This window comes from Branchiostoma floridae, chromosome 3, assembly GCF_000003815.2.
Source record: "Branchiostoma floridae strain S238N-H82 chromosome 3, Bfl_VNyyK, whole genome shotgun sequence".
NCBI lineage: Eukaryota > Metazoa > Chordata > Leptocardii > Amphioxiformes > Branchiostomatidae > Branchiostoma > Branchiostoma floridae.
Genome location: NC_049981.1, coordinates 14,539,930 through 14,567,110, shown reverse-complemented (window position 1 = coordinate 14,567,110; position 27,181 = coordinate 14,539,930). Strand labels below are relative to the sequence as shown.

The window sequence follows — 27,181 nt, the reverse complement described above, 5'->3', positions numbered from 1 at the left end:
GGTAGCTCTACGATATGCTCTTACATTAACATGAGTACGCGAACACTAAAAATCAACAACAATTTGACAATCGTCTAAAATTTCGTCAGAAAGAGACTTACTTCACCAAGGACAGCGCCATCTTGGATCTTGTAGCTGACCTTTGCCCCATGTTGACCTTTTACCCAAGTTTTTTGCTACAGCGGACTGCTACCTGCACCTGGCACAAAGAATGACCGTCTGACTCCAGCCTCCGTATTCCTACTACACATTATGCCAGAAAACCAAAGGGTATAGGAAATTGCATGTTAAGTAACGTTATGGTATATAGTATTCAAGTTGAATGCTAGCTGAAATAACAATTGTTTCCTCCTTAACGTTACATCTGCTCAAGGAGGTTCAACCTCCTTGATCTGCTTGGACACCTGTGAGTGAGAACCGGTGTTAGCCTGTTTTAGTAGGTTACACTTTATCTGTGTTCTGGGTGTACAAGATGTGAAGAAATGTGTACAATCCCTGATGATTTGTATGGGCTTTGGGCCCCCTAGCAACTTACGTAGGAACTGCAGTTGTCCGTATGTTGGTTGCTTTTTCATCATATCAGGGATATAGGTTACAACAAGGTTAGAAATACATGCAATACAATTGCAGGTCTTACTGCTGTTTCGTGTTATTTGCAGCTGAAGTTCACAAATTCTTCACACTTATAAATAAAATATGCTTTTAACATCAATGATTTAGCTCAAGAGGTTTGTAAGTCCTTTTTTACTTTGAAAAATATGGTTGTTGACTAAAACGACAGGAATATTTTGTCCTATGTCACTCCCATGTTTATTATAGATGGCAGGATGGACATGGTTGTTTGCTTTACTGACTGCTGTTGTGATTGGCTGCTATCTGTACTTTGATGGCTTTGACCCTGGTAAGTGTCTGTCCATGCATTATAAGTAGTTAATCATATATCACACTCAGTCGTATTGAATTCTATATTTTTTTTCATCCAGATCATGCGATGATCCAGAAATGTAAAGATTAGATATAAAAGAACATTCTAGGTAATTGTCAGTTCACAATTTGTAAATGGTTACATAAAAAGTTGAATAGATGGCCAAAGCTGCAAGAATTGTTTATTCTAAGTTTATTTATATATATATTCTAAGTTTGGGGCCTTCACCTTTGACCTTGTGCATACTTAGTTCCAACTGTGAAGCAGCTTATTGATAAGGAGAAATTTGTCAGCTCTTTTGTTTCAAAGCAAAATTAATGGAGCCTGAAATTGTTTTTAAACACACGCACAGGTAACAGTTACCAAATATAAAATTGATGGTTTTCTTTGTAGAATCCTTGAGGGGAGCCAGAGTTGTTGTCACTGGTTGCAGTACTGGTATCGGTGAACAGATGGCGTACCACTATGCAAGGCTGGGTGCAAAGGTCGTCATCACCGCAAGGAGGGAGGCACGACTCAAAGAGGCAAAGTTGTTAGGAAAATCATTGGGACAAACAAATACATTATGTATTTTATTGCAGTTATATGAAACCAATTTGTGCAATACGTCAAAGCTGTTTTCCTGGGGAGCCCAGTAGTTCATCTATGTAGCAGGAGACATTATTTCTGGTCCACCCTGTATTTGTCCAGGTTGTAGCTAAGATGAAGGACCTGGGAGCCCAGGAGGCCATCTATGTAGCAGGAGACATTATTTTTGGTCCACCCTGTATTTGTCCAGGTTGTAGCTAAGATGAAGGACCTGGGAGCCCAGGAGGCCATCTATGTAGCAGGAGACATTATTTCTGGTCCATCCTGTATTTGTCCAGGTTGTAGCTAAGATGAAGGACCTGGGAGCCCAGGAGGCCATCTATGTAGCAGGAGACATGGGGAAACCAGAGGACTGTGAGAGGACCATCCAAACAGCAAAGGAAAAATTTGGTATTCATAATACTAACATCAAGTCAAATCAGCTATTGTTACCATACCATTACCAGATAATCTCGCAAAATGACCATGGGTTGTTCAAGTAAGCGGCTTCTACTGAAAGCTTGTAATAATGACATTGAAAATGTAATTTTAGTGCAGCAAAGAACACATCAAATGTCTGGCCCTTGCTACAGCTTTCCTCAGGGTAACCTATTATAGGCATGTTTGGGACACTGACAGAAAGTCAGGTCAAATTTTAAGGTCCAGAATAGTTTCATTTTCAGCCTTCAATTTCCTGCTATGAATTAAGAAGAATCAATAAAAAAGAAATCAGGAAAAACTAATTATTTCATGGAGTTATGAGATCTTTGATTTCTTGTTCTCCTTTGTGTAAATTGTGCACAAAGGAGAATACTGCAAATATTTGATGGAAAATTTCATGACGTATTTTTCCTCAGTCACAGTCAATGCACAAGTCACTTTTCTGTTGCAATTTTAGAAAAAAGTACTAACTTATTAAAAGCATCTTATCAACTTGCAAAATGTACACAGGAGGACTTGACTACCTTGTGTTGAACCACATGGGTTCAAGCTATAACAAAGGAGGCCCTTTTCTATGGGACGGAGATATGGCATTCCTTGAGGACTTCACCAACATTAACTACCTGTCATACATACGGCTGGCATCACTCGCGCTACCCATGTTAGAGCAGAGCAACGGCAGTGTGGTGGTCGTGTCATCGCTTTTAGGTAAGAACCAACAAACCATTGAAGTTTTATTATGCAACTAAACCTAAGAAAACTTTATTGAATTGATTTACCGACCTTATAAAACTACCTTGACAAAAGGCAGATTACTAAGAGTGAAAGTAACCTGCATTTTTGACATGCACTACGTTGCCACAGGTAAAATCACGAGTACTTTCCTGTCCTTCTACTCGGGGGCAAAGTTTGCCCTTGATGGATTCTTCGGATCTTTGCGACAGGAGCTTCAACTGAAGAAGGCTGACGTGTCAATTACACTGGTGGTGCTGGGCTTGATAGACACGGAACAAGCCATGAACTCAGCAAAGGTAAAAGGATACATATGTAACATTTGGTATCAATTTGCAGTTTTAGAAAATTCCATGTGAAGTCTACTCAGTCCAAACATTGTTGGTTTTTCAAAACAACTAAATCTCTTTTTCTTCTCTTTTCAAGTTCTTTGGAATCGAATACCTTGCAAACTCACCGCTCTCTCAGCGGAGGATGCTGCCATGGTGATTATACGCAGCGGCACTGTACGGCAACGTGAGCTGTACTACCCGTGGATTATGGTGTGGCCAATGGCCAAACTCCGGCCATTCTTTCCACAGGTTCTGGATTGGATGGAATTACAAAAAACTTCTTTATTTTAAAGTAACAAGAGCCTGTAGAATACAAATATGCCAGAAGCTTATAATGGACTTTGCTACTATTAATTGTTATGAGTCTAAAACTACTATGGACCTTTTCTATTGAACTTACATGATTGTATAAAATTATGTGTAGCACAATATGGGTATGAGGGTGCCTTCACATTGAATTGAAACACCACAGAATATGTATTAATGCCAATATAACAATAATTATACATCTGACTTCTTTCAAGTACACTGTCAGTCATGCCTCATGGCATCTACAATTTGTACATGTGTAAGGAAATTGACTTTTGGTCTGCAAACTTACATGAGCAATTTTCTTTTTTAAATGGTCAAATGATGTAAGTGTAACAGAGACAAATGTGTAATAGAGTCCAGTTCACCGCGGTAATGGAGACTCAAGAATCAAGCAATGCAAGAAGACAACAGGACAGGAAAACATCACAGCAGAGGGGAGAGCGACAGGAGACATAGGAATTTCTACAGACATACTTTGTTATTTATTAGCTACTAATATGTAAAAATGGGTGTGTCTACACATGCATGGACTAGGCATACCACAGAATGCCAATCAAACAACACCTCTATAGATATCAATACAGACAATTATTCAACTGACATCTAGCAACACTGTTTGTCATACAACAGCGTCCTCCAAGCAAAATTGAGCTTTTATGACTAAACAGCTCAAACAAACACTTACATGTACTTTGTATACATAGTAACAACATTGACTTGTTCTGCAATTATAACTTATGTCACCAATGTCTTTTTAGACAGTCAAATGGCATAAGTGTAACATAGGTAAATGTCTATATTAAGCAATTGAATGTCTATTTGGAAAAAAAGTTTCAATGCAGTTGAAAATCTTAAACTCTATTAATACCTGCAGTAACCAACTACATAGAATTTCTCAAAATAGCACTGATATTCACGAACATGTAGGCATGAGCAATTGAACATCTAATGATCACTTGAATTACACGAAATTTATTTTTCTTTTCATGTCTGCCATAGTGAAGAATCTATATTTTATGCCCATGAACACAATGTATTCAACAGTTTACATCGTGTACTGTAGGAATGCATGAAAAGTTGTACATTTACTATCCAACATGATTTCCTAATGATACACTGATCAGGTAACAGGAACTATGTTGCACCTGAAAAATAAAAGAAAAAAATATAGATATTAGATGAGTACACAGAGGTATTTCTATCATACTAATTATTTCCTAGAAGTCTAGGAGACAAGAGTTTACAGAAAATTTTGTACTGAATGTATATTTCATAAATTTCATGAATCAATGTCTAATAATCATTGATTCTACTGGTAAAAATCTTGAGCAGTGTCTCATGCAGTTGACAGAAACAGATCCCAATCAGAGTCTCTGTCAACAGACACTCCGATCCGGATCTCTACTTATAAAATCATTGATGGACAACTGGTATGTTGGACAATATGCCACGGAATGTTGCATGATGTCACACTCAAATGTTCTTACCCAAGGAGACCTCTGCCAGACCATCTCTGTGGTCTCAAACCAAGGTTCATCGTCTCCTCTCCCCGCAGAACCCTGACTGGAACCGTTTTCTGTAGAAGCCATAGATATAATCAATTTTCTATCGTGACATCATGATTGAGGAAACTTGCCAACAGTATACTGTATGTGCTTGAAACAAACAAGACACAGGGATAAGGAACATACATGTGTAATTGGGTGCATTTTTAGAGATAAAGGTTTGACTTAGTCAGAGTTAGATGGGGGTTAGACTACAGTGCTTACCCCCGTGCTGAGCTGCACCACCTGTGCTATATTCTAAGGTAAGGGGTAAGGGTTAGACAGGTGGTTGGAGTACAGACAGTACTTACCCCCTCACTATGCTGCACCACCTGTCCTATGTTCTGCAGGCCTGTGAAGTTTGCTGGTGTCACCGACCCAAACTGTAGCACCTGGTCTCCTACCTGCAGACCCTTGGAAACAACAAAAGGAGGAAACATGTCAGCACTCACAACTTGTGTCAAACAGATAAACATGTGCATCCACTGCCAACTTGAATTTTACTGATAGTGATACAACGTAGATGACTCATTTCTAGATGTTTAGAAAACTCCTGGTACTTTTATAATAAGTTCAAAGGACAGAAAGCAAAAGAATACATGACAGAAGCACCTTTGCCTCACTAATGACAAATCTTAAAACTTTCACAATGTTTTCATTTTCCAGATGACTGTATTACTGCANTGCATTTGATAACACTACAAATATGCATTTCTAGTGTATCACTAGCACTTCAGTAACTGTTACTACAGAATCAATCTTAACCTCAAACTTAAAATGCCACAAAATCTTTCCCATTCTACTGCAAAATTCATTCCCTGCAAAAGTAATTGACCTTATAGTAATCTCTGAAAAAAAAAGAAATCTACCACAACAGTGTAGTAAAAAAACATTCTGTATAATTGTACTTACGGCCATACTGGCAGGCCCCCCTGCAGCAACGCTGTCCACCCTGGCGAAGGGTTCCAGCTTGTCCGTATTTTCCGGCCGGATTTCTATTTTCTCACCCTGACCCTTCTCCCTGGCCTGGGCATGCAGGTTGTGTAGTCCCTCCTCTATCTCACGCATGATCGCCTTGTGGTCATTCTGTAAACCTATGGTCAAAGTTATGGTCAATAAAACTTTAACTGAGTAACACATTAACCCTCTCAGTGGCAAGGTTAGGTGTGATTCACTGATTGGTCGATCCAACATTGATGTCAAGGAAACCGGTGGTATTGAATAACCGAGTGGCTAAGTTAGCAGACACACGATCGAGACGTTACAGGTTTAATTTCTGGTGCAAGTTGGTTGGCCAGTGGTTTGACAATTTTGTGGTATGGCTTTTTTTGTAGGCTCTGTGTATGTAGTTGTTTGAGTAGAGTGACTGGAAGTGAGTGGGAAGATGACTGCAAAGGTCAGTCATCTCATAGTGGCCTGAAGTACATCAGAGATGGTAGAACTAGTCAATAATCAGGTACTGACAGTTCAGGTCATGGATTTTTTTAAAGAGACTACTGATTTACAGGGAGGTACAGTTTTAAACTCTAACGTTAACATTATGTATTTTTGTTGCATTCACTACATCCACTGAAGACAATTAAAACAACAAGACATACGAGAAAAAGTCTTCAAACTTTTAAAGAAGCGTGAGATCATCAAATTCTTCGTTGGTGATATGATGTAATACTTACAGATGATGTTGTGTCGTGCTGTCCTGACTTGGTACACGTCTATGTCTGATCGTGGAAAGTCTTCTGTGTCCACCAGGGGGCCACTCATGCCCACTCCCTTTTGCTACACAGAATTGGTCCAGGAGAACACAGTTTACAGACATATCAATTTGCAGCATGCAATGCAACTCAGGGAATGAGGAAATGATTGATGCAAATTTGAGGGCATGAATTAAAAACTTATCACGATGGTATGCATTTTGAGTCTTTTCTTCATTGTTTTCTTCAGGCGGAGATTTGTAAACAGAAACAGCATGTCAGCATGAACAAGCAGAAAGTACAGTATCCCCTCCCCAGGTTTAATTTCGACAAAATGCACGGGTTCTATAGATATTTGATAACGTAGATTTAATTGTTGGTATTTCGTGCGGACTTACCGATTCCAAAACGTCCTGCCATGTCTTAATTTCCTCCTCAATTTCATCTTTTCTGGCCATCAACTTTTTCACATCGTCTGCAGAGATGGGCGCCGCCATCTTGAATAATGCAGCTGTCGGGAAGTTTGGTCATGTATGCAATACCGATAAATGTCACAAGGGCGCGCTACTGCACTGTCAGATTGTCTCCTTGTCAACACAGGTTGACTGTATGTGAACTTCTTGAAAAAGTTGAACTGTAATTTCCAACACAAAGATTGGACGCACCCAAATTTTCTTGTATGTGAACTTGATTACTGTGAGCTTGTGGTAACTATATGGATGCAGAGGTTTCTTTCTGAATATTCCTACATCTAAATCTCTCTGAATATTCCTTAATCTAAATCAACTCGCTTTTCTTTTCTTGTGCTTCATCCCCTGATGCGCATGCCATATACTAGTCTACCGTCATCTGCAGTAATAAACATTTACCGCTATGCGGCGCCTTTTGTACATTTTTTGCCGGATCTATAAACCAGTAACGTTACTAGTATATCCAGCTTGCCCCCACTAACTTCTCTTTCTTTCTTTCAGTACCTGAAATATTTGCTTTTAGCCTAAATTGTAACCTCCAGCAAACGAGGTTACTGTAAGATCTAGACAGAAATATTCGCGTTGGTTATAATGAAAAGAAATAAGAATCAAATGAAATATAATAATCGGCCGAGATTTTATGTCCGGATGAGCTTATAAAAACTGTGTTTTTATACGTATATGCACCGTTGTTTTACGACCTATATGATGTGTCCCATAGAGGAATCCCGGACAATGAAGAGAACATAGTACTGATCCACGCCGATAGGGTGGGGAACGTGGATCTCATCTCCAAGCTCATAGCACTCTTCAAACGGTTCCGCTTGGACGTGGATTGCGCTATTAAACCTTCAAGGTACGACTAGGAACACAATTTCAAGAATCAATACAAATATCTATGAATCGATGCTGCAGTGAACGAACCCTGCAGTGCTGCACCGGTGCATTGAGATACCACCTTTACTCTTTTTAAAAAGTGATGATGGGTTCTCGATGTGCTGCTCTCCTCAAACTCGAGCGAAAGCTAAGCAGACGTACGCATTTTCACATGAGTGGAATGAGGTATGAAATGCCCTTTCAAAGGCACAACATTGGGGTCTGGTAGGGATTGGAACCAAGAACCTTTAGAGTCCAAACGACCATACCCACAGGCCTCAGGATAGTTTGATAAGAAAGTCAACTTTGAAAAGTTTGTGAATGCATTTTTTGTATGAATATTGAAATGGCTCACACAAACAGAACAGGATGCAAGATATCTTGTCTTAACATTTACATATTTTGGTTATATCCATTTATATCACGTCGATTTGATTTCTGATAAAAAGATGTAAACTTTGATGAATGGCTTTACCAAGAGGAACCTAGTGACCAATGAAACTTGCCTGGTCACGTGTTTTTGTGTTAATTGCTGATCACGTGCTCTCCGTCTGCTTGGACGCATGTCCTCTCCTTCACGTAACAATCGTTCTAGAACCCCCAAACAGTACGCCGTCAGTGACGTCACGTTACGTCACGGCGCAACACATCGCAGCCATCGTCACCTTGAAGAGAAGACGTCTTCGTCGCATCTGTCAAGCTTCACCGCGATTTTCAGAGAACCTCAATAAAGATTTGAACTTTTCTAACCGTTCTTTTTACAGCGCAGTGTTCGAGACCACAGGACTTCAGGTGAGACCCTCATTTCTTGTTGTCTTGCTGTTGTCTATGGAAAATGTACATATAGGACATATAACGTTAGATATAGGCACTGTGAGCAGGCCCGCTATAACCATGTTGCTGCGACGCGCTGTCGGGACGTACAACTGTGTTAGCGCACGTCATATTTTCTGCACGTAACCACGAAAGTTGTAGGTAAGTCCGTGGACATTTGTGGCTCGTTTAACAAATCAGAGTCGTGAACACCATAAAAGAAGTATACAGTGCAAAGAGCGATCCATCTAAATGTGATGTTCATAATTGCGAGCGCGATTAACGTTAAATCTCTTAGCAAGCGTAGAAAACATCAAGATCAACCAACTCAAGGTAGGTACAACTCGCGAGGGTTGTGAAGTCATATGTAAGTAATAAATATTCATTATATAGGATATCAGAGATTGAATCACTAGGTTAAGTTTTGCGTTTCAGGTTGACGACGTCAGCTGCAGAGCCGCCTTGTTACGGCAGGTGGCGCCACATGGCGACACTTTGCACTGAGAGCCGTTGCTCTAGAGCAATGTTTGGCGTTCCAGAGAAAAATGCCGTAAGCGGACGAACAAAATAAAATCAACGATTCTTCAGTGTCTCCGTTTGAATACCGCGTGGTTTACTATAGGGGCGCTATCTAATTAATTACCAAATCCTTCTTTTTTCAATCTACCTATACTAGATTTACTCAATTTATATGAAACGAAAAATCCACGTTTAGTTCAGCCATCAAAAAACATTCAAATCGGAACGCCCCCCTCCCCGCCGCCTAAAGCTGTTCTAGAACCTAAACTCCATCATCACTACTTAACGTCAGTGACGTCACCTCACGTCACTGTGGTAGCACAACAAGAGTTGTAAACAGATCGTTGCAAGTGACCTTGAAGAGAGGACGTATTCGTCGCAACTCTCAAGCATCACCGCGATTTTTAGAGAAACCTCAATAAAGATTTGAACTTTTCTAACCGTTCTTTTTACAGCGCAGTGTTCGAGACCTCAGGGCGTCAGGTGAGACACTCATTTCTTGTTGTCTCGCTGTTGTCTATGGAAAATATAGATATAGGAGATATAGATATAGGCACTGCGAGCAGGCCCGCTATAAGCATGTTGCTGCGACCCGCTGTCGGGACGTACAACTGTGTCATATTTTCCACACGTAACCACGAAAGTTTACATTTGTGGCTCGTTAAACAAATCGAGTCGTGAACACCTTAAAAGAAGTAAGCAGTGCAAAGAGCGATCCATCTAAATGTGATGTTCATCATTGCGAGCGCGATGGACGTTATACATTAGCAAGTGTAGAAAACATCAGCGAAGATCAACCAACTCAAGGTAGGTACAACTTGTGAGGGTTGTGAAGTCATATGTAAGTAATAAATATTCATTATATAGGATATCAGAGATTGAATCACTAGGTTAAGTTTAACGTTTCAGGTTGACGACGTCAGCTGCAGTGCCGCCTTGTTACGGCAGGTGGCGCCACATGGCGACACTTTGCACTGAGAGCCGTTGCTCTTGAGTAATGTTTGGCGTTCCAGAGAAAAATACCGTAAGCGGACGAACAAAATAAAATCATCGATTCTTCCGTGGCTCCGTCTGAATTCCGCGTGGTTTACTAGAGGGGCACTATCTAATCAATTCACTAGCAAAAGAAGATTTAGTTCTTCTAGTGAAATGATAAGATAGAAGGTACGAGGAGAATATTTCATATAACCTCCATGAAGGGTACTATCTCATCTTCTAGTGAATAATGAAATAGAAGTACGCTATCTCATTAATTCACTTCAAGATTGAATTGATTGACACACGCGATAGATTGCGTCTCCGTTAGTACTAATTGTTTTCACAGGTTTAGTTATGTTTTTTATCATGTTGAAGCAAAAGAATGAGAGAGGAATCTAGTTTCAGATACGTACACAGGCAGTAGGATACTAGTATGCGTATTATAAAATATGAAACATCCATATCATTATGATCATATTACTAGTGGGTATTCTACTTTCCTGTGTACACATTGAAACAGATGTATGTGAATTTTATCACCTTAAATTGCAGTAATAGATTGTAAAAAAAAGTACTAGGCAAAAGCAAGTAAATTTTATGGATTTTGGATGATTTCGGGACACGCAAAAAAAATTTGTTACCCTTTAGCGATGGTTAACATATGATAAAGACATTTAAAAATATGTCGTAAACGTCCATCAGTCCTATCGTAAAACGTCATATGTACTGTAATGAGTCACACTGCTGTTGTCTTTGGTTTCCTGGTGGTATATCTGTTGATTGTGTTACGCCAATCAACTTTTCTATGTACGTTTAATGTTTAAAAAGTATTTAGAAACGCAATCGCAAAGTCATTGCCGACTGGTATGTGTTCGACGTTAAGCAAAGCAACTGACTTTGTTCAGCTATTTGAGTCATTGCGATTGAGTGCTTAGGTCACAAAACATTCAGCCTGAAAGTGTTATCGATGCATCAAGAACCGCCATTGTCGAAAATCTGGAGGTATGTACTTTACCTTTAAAAACAGTCATTGCTCAAAGAAAATTTGGATTAACTGTATTCATACGTGACTGATGAACCTCTTCAACGCCCTTGTTAACCAATCAATGATTTTTTTTTATACAGTGAACCTCTGTATGTCATTTCTTTTACATATACACGTCTCAAAGGATTTTTAAGCCCATTTTTTCCGTGAAAGTATAATAAAGCTATCGGTTCGCAGACACAGACGGATGAGCCCCGGTGTTGTTGTTGTTTGTTTTCATTGCCATAGAAAGTGTCGCTGTGTTATTGCATACAGAAATAAAAGCCTTGTTAATTGTTATACAATTTTGTTTCAAGTCAAGTATATATATTGTCTCCAAACTTGAAAGTATGGGCATCTTGCTTTTTGCCCACTTTTTTTTTGACCGCACGCATTAAATTTGGAGCTTGCTGAAAGCATCATCCATAAAATTTACTTGCTGTGGCCTTATAGTTTTTCTTTTATTCAATCAAAAGAGAACGTATTTTGTGATATTGTACAAATGTAAACCTGGAAGTCTAAAAAAGCCTTACGTTTTACTCTTGTTTAGATATTTTGATGTACACACACTTGAATCATGTAACAGTTTTTATGTACACTTCCATTTATGCTTTTTACACCATGTGTTGAAGGACTACAATACTGCTCATGGCTACACTGTACACATGTACATCCATTGTGTATCTGAGTGTCCGTAGATATTTTAGAGAATGCGCAAGAAGTACTATGTTTTCTTCTCTCTTAATCTTCTTTGCCTTGTCCAGACGGAACTTGTAGTAGATTCGAATCAATCTAGACCCCATGTATGATAAAACACTAAAAACGATTAATTTCTTTTTTTCTATATCTGTACCCCAAAACCTGACCTCAGAAAGGTCAACCTTTATATTGGGGTATAGATTTTAACTATCGTTTGTTGTAAACATTTTGTTGAAGAGCGTTTTTGACCTAAGTTCCACCCACCTACAGACAGCAGAGAGAGAGGGTGTGTGTTTGGGAAAGATTAAAGTCTTAATTTTTATTCTACACCAAACTAGTATTGAATTAAGAATGAGTTGTCTTATCAGAAAGGCCAGCACAGTCTTAAACAAATCATAGGGTGCACATTTCTTACCCTTAAGACCCAGCTGTTTTTACCAACTTAATGATAGCTAGGGACAATTTCCAGCAAATCAGTGCTCGGGTTTAGTTATCATATTAGATATACATGTACATTCTATGAGGCAATTTCCATCCGACGTACAAAGTCCATATCTCTAAAATATGGAGTTTATATGCTTAATGATGTCGATAACTAGCAAATAGTTAACGTTAGTGTGAAGTTTCTGTTTCTAATCTTATTTCCAGTAAATAGTACCAATGTTTACTCATATGAAAGACCAGGAAGATTTTTTTTCAAGTACTTACAAAAAAGGTACGGACGTTTCCCGCCATGAAAGTTAGTCGATACAACAGTTCGTGTTCAATCATTCCCATCTAAACCACCGGCACGATTAGTACTAATGTTTTCAAATATATAAGACCACGAAAATGATATTCATTTGGTGCTTACGTTGTAATTTGAACCACCAGTTTTCGACAAACAACTAGGAATTAATCTTATTTGTAACAAAAATGATTTACGTCCATCCCCAAAAAGGAAATAGGGCTAAATGCAGTACGTTGAATAACTAAAAAGCAAAAGGTGTACACACTACTTCTTTTCTTTAAACGTATGTAAAGGAATTCACACACAGTGTTTTGAAGATGTCATAAGATATAAGACCTAAGGACACGTCGTATTTTGCTGGAGAAGTACATCTCTGACCTTCAGTAAATATAAGCCACTGGCAAGAGAATTATTCCGTGCGTCGCCATATACTATAGCTAGTAATCAAGTACTGGGTTTTTCTCGGAGTTTTCTTTTAATCATTGTATCAAAAGACACAAAGAAACAAAGACAAATACATTCAGCCTAGCACGTTCCCAGGATATGATATAAAACTACTGGTTATGTTACATTTAAACCTTATCTAATGTATTTACTCATTTGCTAAACATGCTCTCCTCCTGAAACTATCTATGGGATCGGTGACATAAATTCTCTTGATCAAGTAAAGGGGCAAGGTAAATGGAGTTAAACGTTTAACATCATATTTTGGACAATAATAATCTCCACAGCACGTGTATGACAATTCCTTTCCGGACTTTCCTGGATAACAGGAGCGATAGATGAAACCTATGTTTCCATTTAACATATATAACAAAAATGTCTTTAATGTCTTATTTATTAAATAATAATAATAACATTCTGCGTATTTGAGGCCACTCTGGGAGAAGTTTGTGTGCGCAAACGATCTAGCAAAATTTCCACTATAAGATTGGTATTCTCCATTTAATCATTATAACTGGTGATCTTTCCCAAAATACAATAGCCATACACAAAACAACCGCAAGACAACGTTTTCAGGCCCTGTATGCAAACAAACGTACCAACACTGCACGAAAAGCCGAAATTTCCAGGGGATACATTTCTTTACACACACCTGGAAATCTTAAAACCCCTTTAGAAATGCAATCAACAAACCATCTCTAGTGAAAACAAATCGTTATTTTGCGAAGGTGTTAATCTTTGTGATTAGAAGTCTTTTGCTTGTCTTCCCATCCACACACACCCTCTCATTTTTCTCAGCACGTGTGCAAATGTTTGTGTTGGTATTTGAAATATTTCTTATGAAAAGGCAATTGTCGTCGGTGTCATGTCACATAACCACAACATTTGGTTGACTATGAGGGGCATGGTCAGTCCCCTTCCCCTGCAACAAATATGGATCAGTTTATTCCGTATACTGCCCATTACAGACATAACATGTACGCTTTGGCGAAAACGGAAAGATATAGAAACAGTCGTACAGAAGGGAAATCTCTCCAATTCCATCACCTCTTTTCAACTTAGTGCCACTCACCTCACTAGAGACTCATGTGCACCTGCAGAAGCAAAGCCACTGGGTTGTGACGTTGGTGTTGTACCAGAGACAACCGCCAGGAAGCGTTATCTATCAACATCAGGATCAAGATCAACATCAGCATGTCTTCCTACACCAACCGTGACACTGATCCACCCTAGCTGTAGATTAGGTCTGTCTAGAACTTTCTCTTTTTGTCAAGTAAAAATGGTAATTCAAATTTGCATTTGAATGCGTGATAGAAGGCGCTTGGTGGAAATAGAAAATCCTTTCCTACAAATCATATGCATCTTACTGCCGAGAAAGAAGTAATTATTTTCCCTCCCTCTCCGAAGGACGACGTCGCCTCGTTACAGGCAGCTTTGCAATTTGGTAGACTTCGGCAGACTTCGGCCATCCTCGTCAATCCCCGCCAACCACCATCACCGACGAGAGCCAAGTTCCTTCCTCCGAAGCAAGCAAAGACTGTTTAACGTATATAGTTTATGTATAAGTTGTTGAAAAAAGTTACAAAAATCACAAGAAAAAATGTATACTGTAGAAGATAAGTTAGATGTTAGTGCTAGTAGTTCTAGCAGTAGTGCTGGGATAGGTCCCACACTTAGCGTTGCGCGTCCCTCCCCTGCGCAGTCGAACACCGATGTATCAAAATATGCAGAGGAACTGATCAAAGACCCAACAGTCCTCCGCAGTGCGACTAGCATCAGCAAGATGTTCAAAGGTGGCTCCAAAAACAACGTCACCACCATTTTTGCGAAAAACCTAATCGAATCCGCCACTTCAGACCTGCAGATTGAAATCGAATCTTGCTCGTCTATGTCGAGCGGCAGCTGTGAGTCAGGTGTGGACATGATGGACTCTGTTCTTAATATAACCGGACTCATCCAAGCCGAGAAGACCCGAATCAAGGGCGAGTGCTCAAGGGAAGACCTCGGTCTCCTCTCGCAGATCACGAAGTTTAAGCCGATCTCTCGCGAAACGACCGAGACCCACCAGAGGGGGAGCACACACGAGCTCGTGCACAGGCGCGACTCCAAGGGTGCAGCAACAGAGCATCTCCACAAAAGCCAGTCGATAACTACGATGGCCGATGTGAGACAGGGGAAGATCCGAACAGCGTCTGGGAAGACGCTTCGGATCAGATGCTCCAAGACGAACGAAATCCTCCGCCAGAAGATGATTTATAACGCCAGACAGGAGTTGGCCCCTCCGAAAAAGAAGAAGTTCAAAACGATCGCTAAGGCGGTCGCCTGGACCGTGAGAAACAGATTGGCGTTCATGAAGGGCGATGCCCCCAAAACCAAGGAACAGGAGGACGAGGAGAAGATACAGAAGCTGGCAAAGATATTCACCACAAACGTCATCAAAGGCGCAGTCAAGAAGTATGAGTTGGAAGAAAGGCAGGAGGCCATAAGACAAGAAAGGCGTCGTCGAGCCAACCGCAGAAAATTCACAACCACCCCAAACTTCTTTGGCGAGCTGGAGGACTTTCCTGACCCTAGGCCGTGGGTTAAGAAGTTCGATAAGAACCACAACCCGAACAACAAGGCGCTGACATACTGGGTCCGAGAGATCCAAAGGCAGGAAAAGGAGCACGAGTTAGGCCCGCCCCCACCCGGCCTGGACCTGCCCTGCAGCAACCTCTCCCTAAGGCACTCCAAACACTCTGACCTCAAGTTGGCATGTCATGCGGAGACCGAAGAGGACGAACCTACCTTCAGCGGGCGAAAGAATTCAAGCATTTACTTCGCAGGCATCACTAAGATTGGTGACTCAGACGATCCGCAAGTCCACGAAGAAGATAAGCTTGGTATGGCTGTTGGAGGGGCACCAGCTGAGAAAGAGGCACCTGGTGCAAGCCTCACACCTAAGCCCCTACTGAAGCCCTCGGAAAAGACGGACTCCCCGCAAACAGGGAACGCGAGCAAGCCAGATTATCTTGGCGGGAAATCTGGCGGCTCTAACGTCACCCGAGAGGCAAAGGGAGCTGGTATGACAGGGCTCTTCCCGGCAAACAATGTCCCCTCCGGAAAGAAGTCTCCTCAATCAGGCGGAATCCTTAAGGTGAAGGACGACAAGAAAAAAGGTGTAATGAGTTCTGTCCAGAAGGACCAGGGTAGTGAGATGTCCCCTGCGCTCACCAATGAGACACGTACACAAGCCAGGAAGTCCTCAAGCCTGGACGCAGACGCTCTCGGCTCGTCCACCGTTGATGAGCCCGTGCCCATCTGGACAAAGGCCCCTAAGGAGAAAAAGTCGTGGACCACTCAAGACAAACCACGAGACATGACCGACCCTAGAGTCGATGCCCCTTATATGTTGCGCTCTTTGACCGAAGTCCGGCCAGATAAAAGCGTGGAAGGGATGGAAGAGCCTCCCCCTGCACCAAGAAGTTCCGAGTGCCTCATTAAGGGCATGGAAGGCCTGGCGTCTGCATCTGGGTCCTCTGGGGGGACACCTGAGACAGAGCCTGCCCAAACCAAGAGAGGTGCTAGAGTCAGATCCACGGCTGTGGCAGACTCAGTTGTATCCTACGGTGCAGAGGCCAGAGTCAAGATAGCCGTTCAGAAAATAACGGTTTCCGTGACTGAGGGACTGATGGCAAACAACCGTTCCCTCCGCATTCTGAACCGCGCTGTCTCGATCATCAACCCCGTGGTGGTAGCGACAGAGGCAGAGCTCTTTAACCCAACACTTCTTGGCGAACTGGTCCATCAAGTTAACCAGACGTACAGCACGATGGAGGCAGCCACACTGGGGCTTACAATGTTCTTTGTTGAAATCTTGTCGGGTGTCCTGGCAAGAGCAGCAAACTTGATGCCTCTCATAGGCGCCACAGAAGAAGGCGGCCTGCCTGTACTCCCCTCAAACGCTCCTGTCGACAGGACAGACACGGCAGCGTCGACTGGAAACCGCCTGTTGGCGATCAGAGTTTCCCCACCGCCCTCTGTGTCTGGCATGGATGATCAAAACGCTACAGACGCACAGCCACGCAGTGAAAGGCAGACGACCAAACTGTCCAAGGGACGTTATCCAGTCCGGGAACAATCGCCAGGAATAAAGAATATGATGCCGACAGCTAGTATGCCACGAAAAGCAAGCATTCCCTGTATGAAAAGAGACCCATTAAGGCCCCACACTGCGGCGGAGAGTGGAAAGTCAGAGAAGCCAGGCAGCAAACAAGGGGCTAAGGTGGAGTCTGACAAAAAACGCTCTCCTCCAAAGTCACAGAAATCTGACGGGCATGAAGAGCCAGAAGGCACAATCTGGAAAGTGCCAGACCGTCGAAGGCGCTCTAGTCTCCACCCAGAAGTGGTCGAAGACCTAAAGAACACGCTCCAACATCGCGGGGAAGATCGTCAGGAAAAGAAACAGACCCTGCACTTCAACTCTCAGTCGAGTGCCATGTCACAGAAGAGCACTGTGACCAAATACGGGAAAGGCAAGAAGAAAGACACTACTTCTCTGGAGTCTAGTCAGGCGGTGAGGAAGACAGCACTTGCGTTCACCCCTCCGCCTCCTCCTCCCCCACTGCCAGGCTGTCTCCCAGGAGGCAGTGCGCCAGCACAGGCCACTCCTGTTGTATACACGACACAAACGGCAGAGGTGGGACAGCGCGCCACCGTCAGCTCCCGGGAGCAAGATGGCACAGAGATCTCTACGGAGACTGCTACAATGGCAACCATGGTGGAGGCCCAGTTCGCTGCACCGCCGGCAGCTCCCCCTCTTCCTCCCCCTGACTACTATCTGTCGGGCGGCGACAAGTCGGACGACAAGACACCGAAGGCACAGGCACTGCTGCAGGAAGCTGCAATGGTGTACGTTCCGCCGCAGTTCTTGGCTCGGTTTCAGAGCAAGGAATTCAGACACGTAGAGTTCCACCCCTCCCCACGAAGCAGCGTCACCAGCAGTGTGGCGGGAAGTGATGTCGGCAGTGTACGATCTTCCCGCGCAACTTCGCCCACAGGCACCCCTCGAAGCTCTAGTCCTGTTGGCAGGGACCACACAAGCCAAGGGGTCCAAAGCACGGCCCTTGCATCAGCCTTGCGTGATGTTGCAGAGAGCAGGGATACAGCACATGGCATGATGCAAACTCAAAGGGACAGTCTTGCCTTCCGACTGCAGTCCCAGGCGACGCAGCTGAAGCACTCCACCACCGTGAGGAGAAAGACGTCTACAGGGGAGACGGAAGACACGGCCGAGGCATCATACATGGTCGCCACAGTTCAGACCAACAGAATCCCGTCACCGCCGCCCCTGCCGTCCTTTGGCCTGGGTTTATTATCTGCACACCCAGTGTCGGCCATGCCTCCTCTATCACCGGTGACGCTGGGCCAAGTCTTGCATAATGCAATAGGAAGAAGGGACCACGCGGTGCCCGGGCATATGCAGTCCGGCTCACCTGGAAACGACAGCTTGTCCTTCCGGCTTCAGTCCCAGGCAACCAAGCTGAAACACTCCACCACTGTGAGGAGGAAGACGTCTACAGGGGAGACTGAGGATACAGCAGAGGCATCGCAAGTGGTCGCGGCTGTCCAGGCTGAGCATATCCCAACGCCGTCGCTGCCGGCTTTTGGTCTCGGTGCACATGCTCAGATAACGCCACCGGCTGAACTGGCAATTCCCGGTTCTGTGCCAACTATGGGTCTGCTGTCACACCGCCCTACCGCACCTGGCTTGCCTATGCCACAGCTTGGTGGACTGACTGGTCCCAGCCTTTCTGGAGGCACAGCCATGCACCACACATCTACGTCAGCCAAGGTGACACAAAAGACGAGTGTCAAAAAGGGTGACGAAACTGTGGAAAACGTTGCAGAAGCCAGCCAAGCCATGGCAACTACGGAAGTTGCGCAGATCCCTCCGCCGCCGCCGCTCCCAACTCCGGAACAGCTGAGACGGCCGAGTCTTCCACGAGCCACACCACACCTGATGGTGCATGGGGCAGGATTCGGACGAGTCCCCTCGCCCCCGACTTTGCCGCCAATGGACCTACTGATGGCCGGAATCTCAGGGGGATTCGGACGAGTCCCCTCGCCCCCGGCTTTGCCGCCTATGGACCTACTAATGGCCGGAATCTCAGGTGGATTCGGACGAGTCCCCTCGCCTCCGGCTTTGCCGCCTATGGAGCTACTGATGGCCGGAATCTCAGGTGGATTCGGACGGCCTCAGCCAAACATGGCTCTACAGTTAGCAGGACCATCGGTTCTGACAGTGCCTCATCCCTCGCTTTTGTCTCATGGCCATGGACAAGGCGGTGGTACGTTTATGAGGAGCACTACTGCTTCCAACAAAATGACGCACAAGACTAAGGTCACAAAGGGCGATGAAACGGTAGAAAATGTGGCAGAGGCCAGCAATACCGTTGGTACAATGGAGGTTGGCCATATCCCTGAACCGCCACCACTCCCAACGCCAGAGCAGCTGAGGCGCCCAAGTCTTCCACCTGCTGCGCCACAGCTTAACATGCCGCTACAAATGGCAGGACCTTCAGCTCTGGCAACCCCAAAGTACCCACCTTCTTTGATGTCTCCAGGCCAGGGACACGGCGGTGGTACTTTTATGCGGAGCACTACTGCCTCCAACAAAATGACGCACAAGACTAAGGTCACGAAGGGAGATGAAATGGTAGAAAATGTGGCAGAGGCCAGCGAAACCGTGGGTACAAAGGAGTTTGGCCATATCCCTGAGCCGCCACCACTCCCAACCCCAGAGCAGCTGAGGCGCCCAAGTCTTCCACAAGCCACGCCAAACCTAATGATGAATGGGGCAGGATTCGGACGAGTCCCCTCGCCCCCGGCTTTACCGCCTATGGACCTACTGATGGCCGGAATCTCAGGGGGATTCGGACGAGTCCCCTCGCCCCCGGCTTTGCCGCCTATGGAGCTACTGATGGCCGGAATCTCAGGTGGATTCGGACGAGTCCCCTCGCCCCCGGCTTTACCGCCTATGGAGCTACTGATGGCCGGAATCTCAGGTGGATTCGGACGGCCTCAGCCAAACATGGCTCTACAGTTAGCAGGACCATCGGCTCTGTCAGTGCCTCAGCCCTCACTTTTGTCCCATGGGCATGGACAAGGCGGTGGTACGTTTATGAGGAGTACTACTGCTTCCAACAAAATGACGCACAAGACTAAGGTCACAAAGGGCAATGAAACGGTAGAAAATGTGGCAGAGGCCAGCAATACCGTTGGTACAATGGAGGTTGGCCATATCCCTGAACCACCACCACTCCCAACTCCAGAGCAGCTGAGGCGCCCAAGTCTTCCACCTGCGGCGCCACAGCTTAACATGGCGCTTCAAATGGCAGGACCTTCAGCTCTAGCAACCCCTCAGTACCCGCCTTCTTTGATGTGTCCAGGCCAGGGACAAGGTGGTGGTGCGTTTATGAGGAGTACTACTGCTTCCAACAAAATGACGCACAAGACTAAGGTCACAAAGGGAGATGAATCAGTAGAAGATGTGGCAGAGGCCAGCGAGACCGTGGGTACAATGGAATTTGGCCATATCCCTGAGCCGCCACCGCTCCCAACCCCAGAGCAGCTGAGGCGCCCAAGTCTTTCACGAGCCACACCACACCTAATGATGCATGGGGCAGGATTCGAACTAGTCCCTTCGCCCCCGGCTTTGCCGCCTATGGAGCTACTGATGGCCGGAATAACAGATATATCCGGACGGGTTCCGTCTCCTCCTGCGCTGCCGACGATGGAGTTTCTGATGTCTGAAATCAGATATACATCTAGACAAGTCCCCAATCCTCCTGCTTTACCAACAATGGAGTTTCTGATGTCCGGAATCTCAGGATTCCCGGAGCGAGATGCCTCCCAGGCGTCGCCGCGGCCACTTTTGGATCTGGTCGGCTCCGGGGCCATGCAGCCGGTACCAGATCCAAACCGACAGTACACCGTCATGTCGATGTACGCCGCGCAGGAATCCACCTTGTCTCAGAAGAGAACCGTCACCCATCGTGACGAGGGCACAGAACACAGCACGGCAGAGGAGTTCAGCATCGGGACAAAAGCAGCCGTGCTGCACACTAACATCCCGGAACCACCTCTACTGCCAAGGCTTACTGAGTATTTTGTCCAAAAGCCTTATGACCATCCCCAGGACACGTTTAAACACCAGATAACACAGACAGTAGACAGGTTCTTTCGTCGAAGGGAATTGTCCATAAAGCTCCATCAGGACAAGGAGGATGTCACAGATTTTCTCCTCGGGCTCGAGGAAGACAAGTCACAGATTTCGCCGGAGAAACTCGAGGAGGTGAGAGCAGAGGCAAATGAAGAGCTCGCGATAATAAACACCAGTATCTCCGAACTGCTGATGACGACATCATTAATGAATGTGGTCGAAGACTCAGGGTCCCAGTGCTCTGAAGAATCACTAGAGCCAGGCGTGGTAGTGTCGGCTGATGACTACCAGACGGCTACAGAGTGGATAAAATCGGACAGTAAATTGACCATCAATCTGGAACGCCCATTCTTGCATGAGCTGCAAGGGGCAGAACAACACCAACTCTCACTTTGCAACCACACTGACCACGGTGAAAGCGCTTGGTACCAGTGCGACAACAACTACCAGGTTGTGCATGGGGAGGATACCCCCTGCTGCATGATAGACCACGCCCACCACTGGACGTACGAGCCCACCAGATTCAAGTGCGGGAGTTGCAACGAGCCCCTGCTTATAAAATACCATATAGAAACTGACAGTGAGGATGACGACGAGAAGGATGAGGGGCACAAAAAAGTCCCCGTGCCTATATGCAACACCAAAAAGCACGGCCATGAGCATACATGGACGTACCGCGCCATAAGAATGACATGCAAACAATGCCATGTGACGATGGTGATGAAAATGCACCTAGAGAGTGACGACGAAGATAAAGTACCCGTTCAGAGGTCGGTTCCAATCCACCATAGGGCACCGCGGAAAAATCCCCGCACCCACACCTGTAGGATACAGTCCCGTTCGGAAGACAGCGCCTCACAGATTCCACTGGTCCGGAAACCAAGTCAAACCAGCGAAAGGAAGTATCCGTACAGACAGCCAGGCGAGAAAGCCTATTCCAGCGGCAAAGAAAGGCCCTCACGGAGCCTGCCCAAACCAAAGGTTGTCGTGACTCCAGAGATGCGGCCTCAGCCAGCGTCTGGGACGGAGTTGGCATCAGGAATGGCGAAGGATCAGTCGTCCGCAGCCCAGGGTCGAACTTCCCTAAAAAACGTGTACATACAGACAGCAGGTGGTTCAACAAGTCCACCTGGATCTGCGGCTGGAAAAACTGGCAAGCAGTCAGCGAAGGGCTCGGCTGAGCCAGCAGCTAAAACACAGAAGGACACTGTGAAGGGCGGAAAGGCAGGTATGATGCGCAAAGAGTATTCCAAGAAAGTTTGGGACGCCCTTGTTGGCGACGTCAATGAAAGCAGAAGCTCCAAGGCGCAAGCCACCCCGTCCAAGTATGCTAAAAAGCCTGATTCAGCATCTAAGGATGCTGCAACAAAGAGGTCCGGTCCCAAAGCTTTCACTAAAAAGGACATGTCATCCAAATTAAAGGGGTCACAAGAAGCAGGAGCCTCGGGCACTCCTAAGAAGGTCGTGGTAACGTCCAAGGACTTACCTTCTAAACCCACGGCATCCACCAAAGTAGCAAGTACATCGAGCACCGCCAAATCTTCACCACCTTCTAAGGAAGCAAATCCTCCAGTCACAGGTCCGGACAGATCTGGACAGACAAAAGAGTCCACACAGGACAAGAAAGAAAAGCCAAGTCTTGAAGCTTCACAGAAAGGAGCAATCGTGCCGAAAGCTGGACCGTCCGGAGACCAGACCGCAAAATCAGCGCCTACAAAAATCTCGCAAGCGACAAAAGGCGTAGATGTTAAGGGGGAAACTCCCATTATGAGGACTACTGCACTGTCGCCAAGGCGTGCAGACATGCAATCAACGGAAAAGAACTCTCTCAAAGAAACAGCGCCTTTGCTCTCGAAAATTCCACGACCGGTTCAAGACACGACTGTTAAACGAAAAGATCCCACGATGAGGACAACAGCATTGTCACCAAGGCGCACAGGCATACGGGCAACAGACAAACCTGTCAAACAGACCTCACTATTGCCTACGAAGATTCCGCAACCAACTCAAGGCAATGCTGTTAGGCGGAAAGTTCCCACGATGGGGACGGAAGCATTGTCACCAAGGTGCACAGACATACAGGCAACAGACAAATCTGTCAAACAGACCTCACTATCCCCGATGAAGATTCAACAACCGTCTAAAGACACTGCTGTTAAGCGGAACACCCCCGTGATGGACAGGACTCCAGTGTCACAATGGCACACAGGAGCGTCTCAAGGAGTCCCACCCAAATCTGAGCCCATGAAGACTATACAGTCAGCCAAGGACTCTGCCGACAGGCCAAGGACTCCCCGTATGGAGTCAACAGCACAGACGGCTGGACCGCCAATAGTCCAGACCGGACCTACAGCAGAACCTCCAAACGCTGAACAATCCTCCGAGCCAGACACTTCTGAGCATCAGCGTCCATACGGCTGGGTGTCGTCTGGCATAAAGAAGTATAATGATGACGAAAGGGCACGGCTGGATGCGGAGGTTAACCACTACTGGGGTAGCAAGTTCTCCAGAGATCGTGAAAAGCCATGGTGGAATATTGAGGATCCAGAAGAACGTGAGAGAGCACGGCTTCGCCAGGACCGGTCTCACACAAACATCCGGCGGGCTGAATCGTCAGGCAGGGAGCCCGGTGCAACCTCTGCCTCCTACAAGCCACCTGACATCGAGAAACAAGTGAAGTATGATGTCGACCGATCACCGGTGATGTTACCCGGTCACTTCGGGGCGTCAACGGGCTCCCAGTCCAGACCGAGCATGCCGGGCACGGGCTTAGTACCGAAGAAACTGGACATAGAAGTCTTCGACTCGTCAGTAGATAGCGAAGATGAGATAGACTTGGACAAACCCGTCTCAGTGGAGGATCTGAAAGATGACAAGTATTGGAAAGCCTTGGAGAAGAAGGCGTACACCGTGGTGAAGAAAAGTATGGAACAACTGGAGACTGTAGAGGAGTGCTCTGCCAAGGACGAGACACCGGTGCAGGAAGCTTCGTCGACACTGAAGAAACCTTCCAAGTTCTCTCAAATGTTCCAGTCAAGGAAAGAAAAGGAGAGGAAAAGAGAGAGGGAGGCCAGAGAAAGGGCCATGGAGGAAGCGGGAAAGGGGGAAGAGACGTTCCCGCACAAGTCAGACCCCCCGACCGCAAAACCGTTCTATGGTCCACCGCTTCCCCCGGAGATGCAGAAAAATACTCCGGAGAAGAAGAAAAAGGACTTGACAAAAAATGGGCACCAGGGGAAGCCTACACTGGCTGCTAGTAAAGAAAAAGAGGAAAAACCAACCAAATCTGAGCCCATGAAGACTGTACAGTCAGCCAAGGACGCTGACGACAGGCCAAGGACTCCCCGTATGGAGTCAACAGCACAGACGGCTGGACCGCCAATAGTCCAGACCGGACTTACAGCAGAACCTCCAAACGCTGAACAATCCTCCGAGCCAGACACTTCTGAGCATCAGCGTCCATACAGCTGGGTGTCGTCGGGGATAAAGAAGTATAATGATGACGAAAGGGCACGGCTGGATGCGGAGGTTAACTACTACTGGGGTAGCAAGTTCTCCAGAGATCGTGAAAAGCCATGGTGGAATATTGAGGATCCAGAAGAACGTGAGAGAGCACGGCTTCGCCAGGACCGGTCTCACACAAACATCCGGCGGGCTGAATCGTCAGGCAGGGAGCTTGGTGCGACCTCTGCCTCCTACAAGCCACCTGGCATCGAGAAACAAGTGAAGTATGATGTCGACCGATCACCGGTGATGTTACCCGGTCACTTCGGGGCGTCAACGGGCGTCCGGTCCAGACCGAGCATGCCGGGCACGGGCTTAGTACCGAAGAAACTGGACATGGAAGTCTTCGACTCGTCAGAAGACAGCGAAGATGAGATAGACTTGGACAAACCCGTCTCAGCGGAGGATCTGAAAGACGACGAATATTGGAAAGCCTTGGAGAAGAAGGCGTACACCATGGTGAAGAAAAGTATGGAACAACTGGAGACTGTAGAGGAGTGCTCTGCCAAGGACGAGACACCGGTGCAGGAAGCTTCGTCGACAGTGAAAAAACCTTTCAAGTTCTCTCAAATGTTCCAGTCAAGGAAAGAAAAGGAGAGGAAAAGAGAGAGAGAGGCCAGAGAAAGGGCCATGGAGGAAGCGGGAAAGGGGGAAGAGACGTTCCCGCACAAGTCGGACCCCCCGACCGAAAAAACGTTCTATGGTCCACCGCTTCCCCCGGAGATGCAGAAAAATACTTCGGAGAAGAAGAAAAAGGACTTGTCAAGCCGGGGGCACCAGGGGAAGCCTACGCTGGCTGCTAGTAAAGCAAAAGAGGAAGAACCAAGCACTTCTAAGAAATCTGGCGGCACACTCACCCCAACTAAGCTTGTCCGCAAAATGAAGGTTGGCGTCAATAAGGTCAAAAATTCGATTGAATCTAAGCTATCAGGAGAAGAGAGCGACTCAATGTCGAATGATTTGTCGACATAAATATATTATTGGCGAGGCAAAAAAATCTATGTGTTTGTTACTCACGTTTGATGTTTGGAATAGAATATCAGAAACACATTGAACATAAAAAAATGAAAGCGATGCATACTTGAAGCCACGATGAAAAAGGAAAATGAAGGAATCAAGTGCATCTTAGGTCGCAAAGACCTTATAGCAACTGCGCAGCAAGGGGACGCAATTTAAGCAGTTTCTGTTAAGTCAAATAACAATTGGTTGCCAGGCATAGATATATGCATGTACGATGGTAGTATCTAGTGTTGTAAAGCTGTGTACGCATTGGTCACACATGCTGTCAGTGTGAGAATTCCTTATATCGGCATTGAAAGGAAATGTACTAAGCACCATTGTAAGTTGTAAATTATATGTGGCCGACAAAAATGATACCAACGTTAACATCTCTGCAACAGCATCAATGTCAAAACACAACTTAAAATGGATTTTAATGCTACGTAGCTTCCTTCATGAATGTAAAATACTTGAGTCCACTACACCATGACTGAAGATAGTGTGTGTATACAATTCATGTATATATGTACAATATATGTGTGTGTGTCTTTGTACATTGTAAAAAAAAAAGAGACAAATGTGTTATCAAGAATAAATATTCACGCCAATTTACAATTGCTTTTCTTACTGTTGGGTACAAACAGGACCTGATCCTCTGGACCTGGACCATACCTGTACCAGTACCCACCCCTAGTTCAGTACAACACAACATGCTACTCTCAGGCCTTTGCTAAAACTACATATTGATAAGGGTCAAATAAGAGTCCAACACCAAATAAAGCGTCTCTGCAATATATATTCAAATCAGCATTTTCAGCAACAAATTGTGAATGAAATACCCCATTGTCTCTATAGAGTCAGAAATTATAAGACGAGATACGATAAGTTTATACTACACCATTACAACAGTATTAGTAGTACTTCATAGAAATGTGACGGGCGGGCTGCTATAATCGTGATTTAATTCTAAGCATGCTACGTCGACAAGCATCTAACATATTTAAACAAGCAAAACATGATTCCTTGTGATGGCTTTCCTGATGGGAAAACATTGACCTCTTCATGTCAAGGGTCAACATACATTGTGTATCTTACAACTTGTATAATTAGATTCTACTTCAAATACATGTACCACATCTTCTAGGCCACTACTATGTCCTCCATAGTAAAAATTGTCTGTCAGGGTTCACCAAGTCCATAATGTACAAGGCTATATCAGCAGTATCATTAAATGATCACCGAATACTCATTAATTTTTTAGGTTTAAGCAGTAACCATTAACTTCCAAAGGCTTTTCAGAAAAGTTTTGCACTCACTTTTGCCAAATAGTCGTTATCCAAGCAAACGAATATAATTTGGGAAATGATCAGACATAACA

At 45.1% G+C, this 27,181-nt stretch overlaps 4 protein-coding genes across 8 annotated transcripts in view; 2 read left to right on the top strand and 2 right to left on the bottom strand.

Moving 5' to 3' along the window:
- Positions 1–240, bottom strand: part of LOC118411914 (MICOS complex subunit MIC13-like) — a 3,889-nt gene extending 3,649 nt beyond the window's left edge. For both annotated transcript variants that reach the window (XM_035814414.1, XM_035814416.1), the window contains exon 1: positions 102–240. In XM_035814414.1, the coding sequence (XP_035670307.1) occupies positions 102–151 (50 nt within the window). In that variant the 5' untranslated portion in view covers positions 152–240. The remainder of the gene's footprint in view (positions 1–101) is intronic.
- LOC118411912 (hydroxysteroid 11-beta-dehydrogenase 1-like protein) lies at positions 128–4,139 on the top strand. Its single transcript, XM_035814412.1, has 7 exons — positions 128–270; positions 820–901; positions 1,319–1,449; positions 1,792–1,903; positions 2,444–2,641; positions 2,798–2,964; positions 3,092–4,139. The coding sequence occupies exons 1-7, from the start codon at positions 253–255 to the stop codon at positions 3,152–3,154; spliced, it is 771 nt and encodes a 256-aa protein (XP_035670305.1). The 5' UTR covers positions 128–252; the 3' UTR covers positions 3,155–4,139.
- On the bottom strand, positions 3,433–7,121 carry LOC118411913 (26S proteasome non-ATPase regulatory subunit 9-like). Its single transcript, XM_035814413.1, has 6 exons — positions 6,943–7,121; positions 6,527–6,629; positions 5,766–5,947; positions 5,165–5,266; positions 4,797–4,885; positions 3,433–4,454 (listed from the first exon to the last, which is right to left on the bottom strand). The coding sequence occupies exons 1-6, from the start codon at positions 7,039–7,041 to the stop codon at positions 4,430–4,432; spliced, it is 600 nt and encodes a 199-aa protein (XP_035670306.1). The 5' UTR covers positions 7,042–7,121; the 3' UTR covers positions 3,433–4,429.
- Positions 7,122–8,529: 1,408 nt separating this feature from the next.
- Positions 8,530–25,985, top strand: LOC118411910. 4 transcript variants are annotated; one of them, XM_035814405.1, is made up of 4 exons: positions 8,530–8,682; positions 9,678–9,705; positions 14,198–14,341; positions 14,505–25,985. In XM_035814405.1, exon 4 carries the CDS (start codon positions 14,698–14,700, stop codon positions 25,774–25,776), a length of 11,079 nt encoding a protein of 3,692 aa, XP_035670298.1. In that variant the 5' UTR covers positions 8,530–8,682; positions 9,678–9,705; positions 14,198–14,341; positions 14,505–14,697; the 3' UTR covers positions 25,777–25,985. The 4 variants fall into 4 exon arrangements, with proteins under 4 accessions (XP_035670298.1, XP_035670300.1, XP_035670301.1 ...); XM_035814408.1 differs by lacking the exon at positions 8,530–8,682 and having other exon boundaries at positions 9,053–9,705; positions 14,505–20,074; positions 20,144–25,985; XM_035814407.1 differs by lacking the exon at positions 9,678–9,705 and having other exon boundaries at positions 8,533–8,682.
- The last annotated feature ends 1,196 nt before the right edge of the window (positions 25,986–27,181 follow it).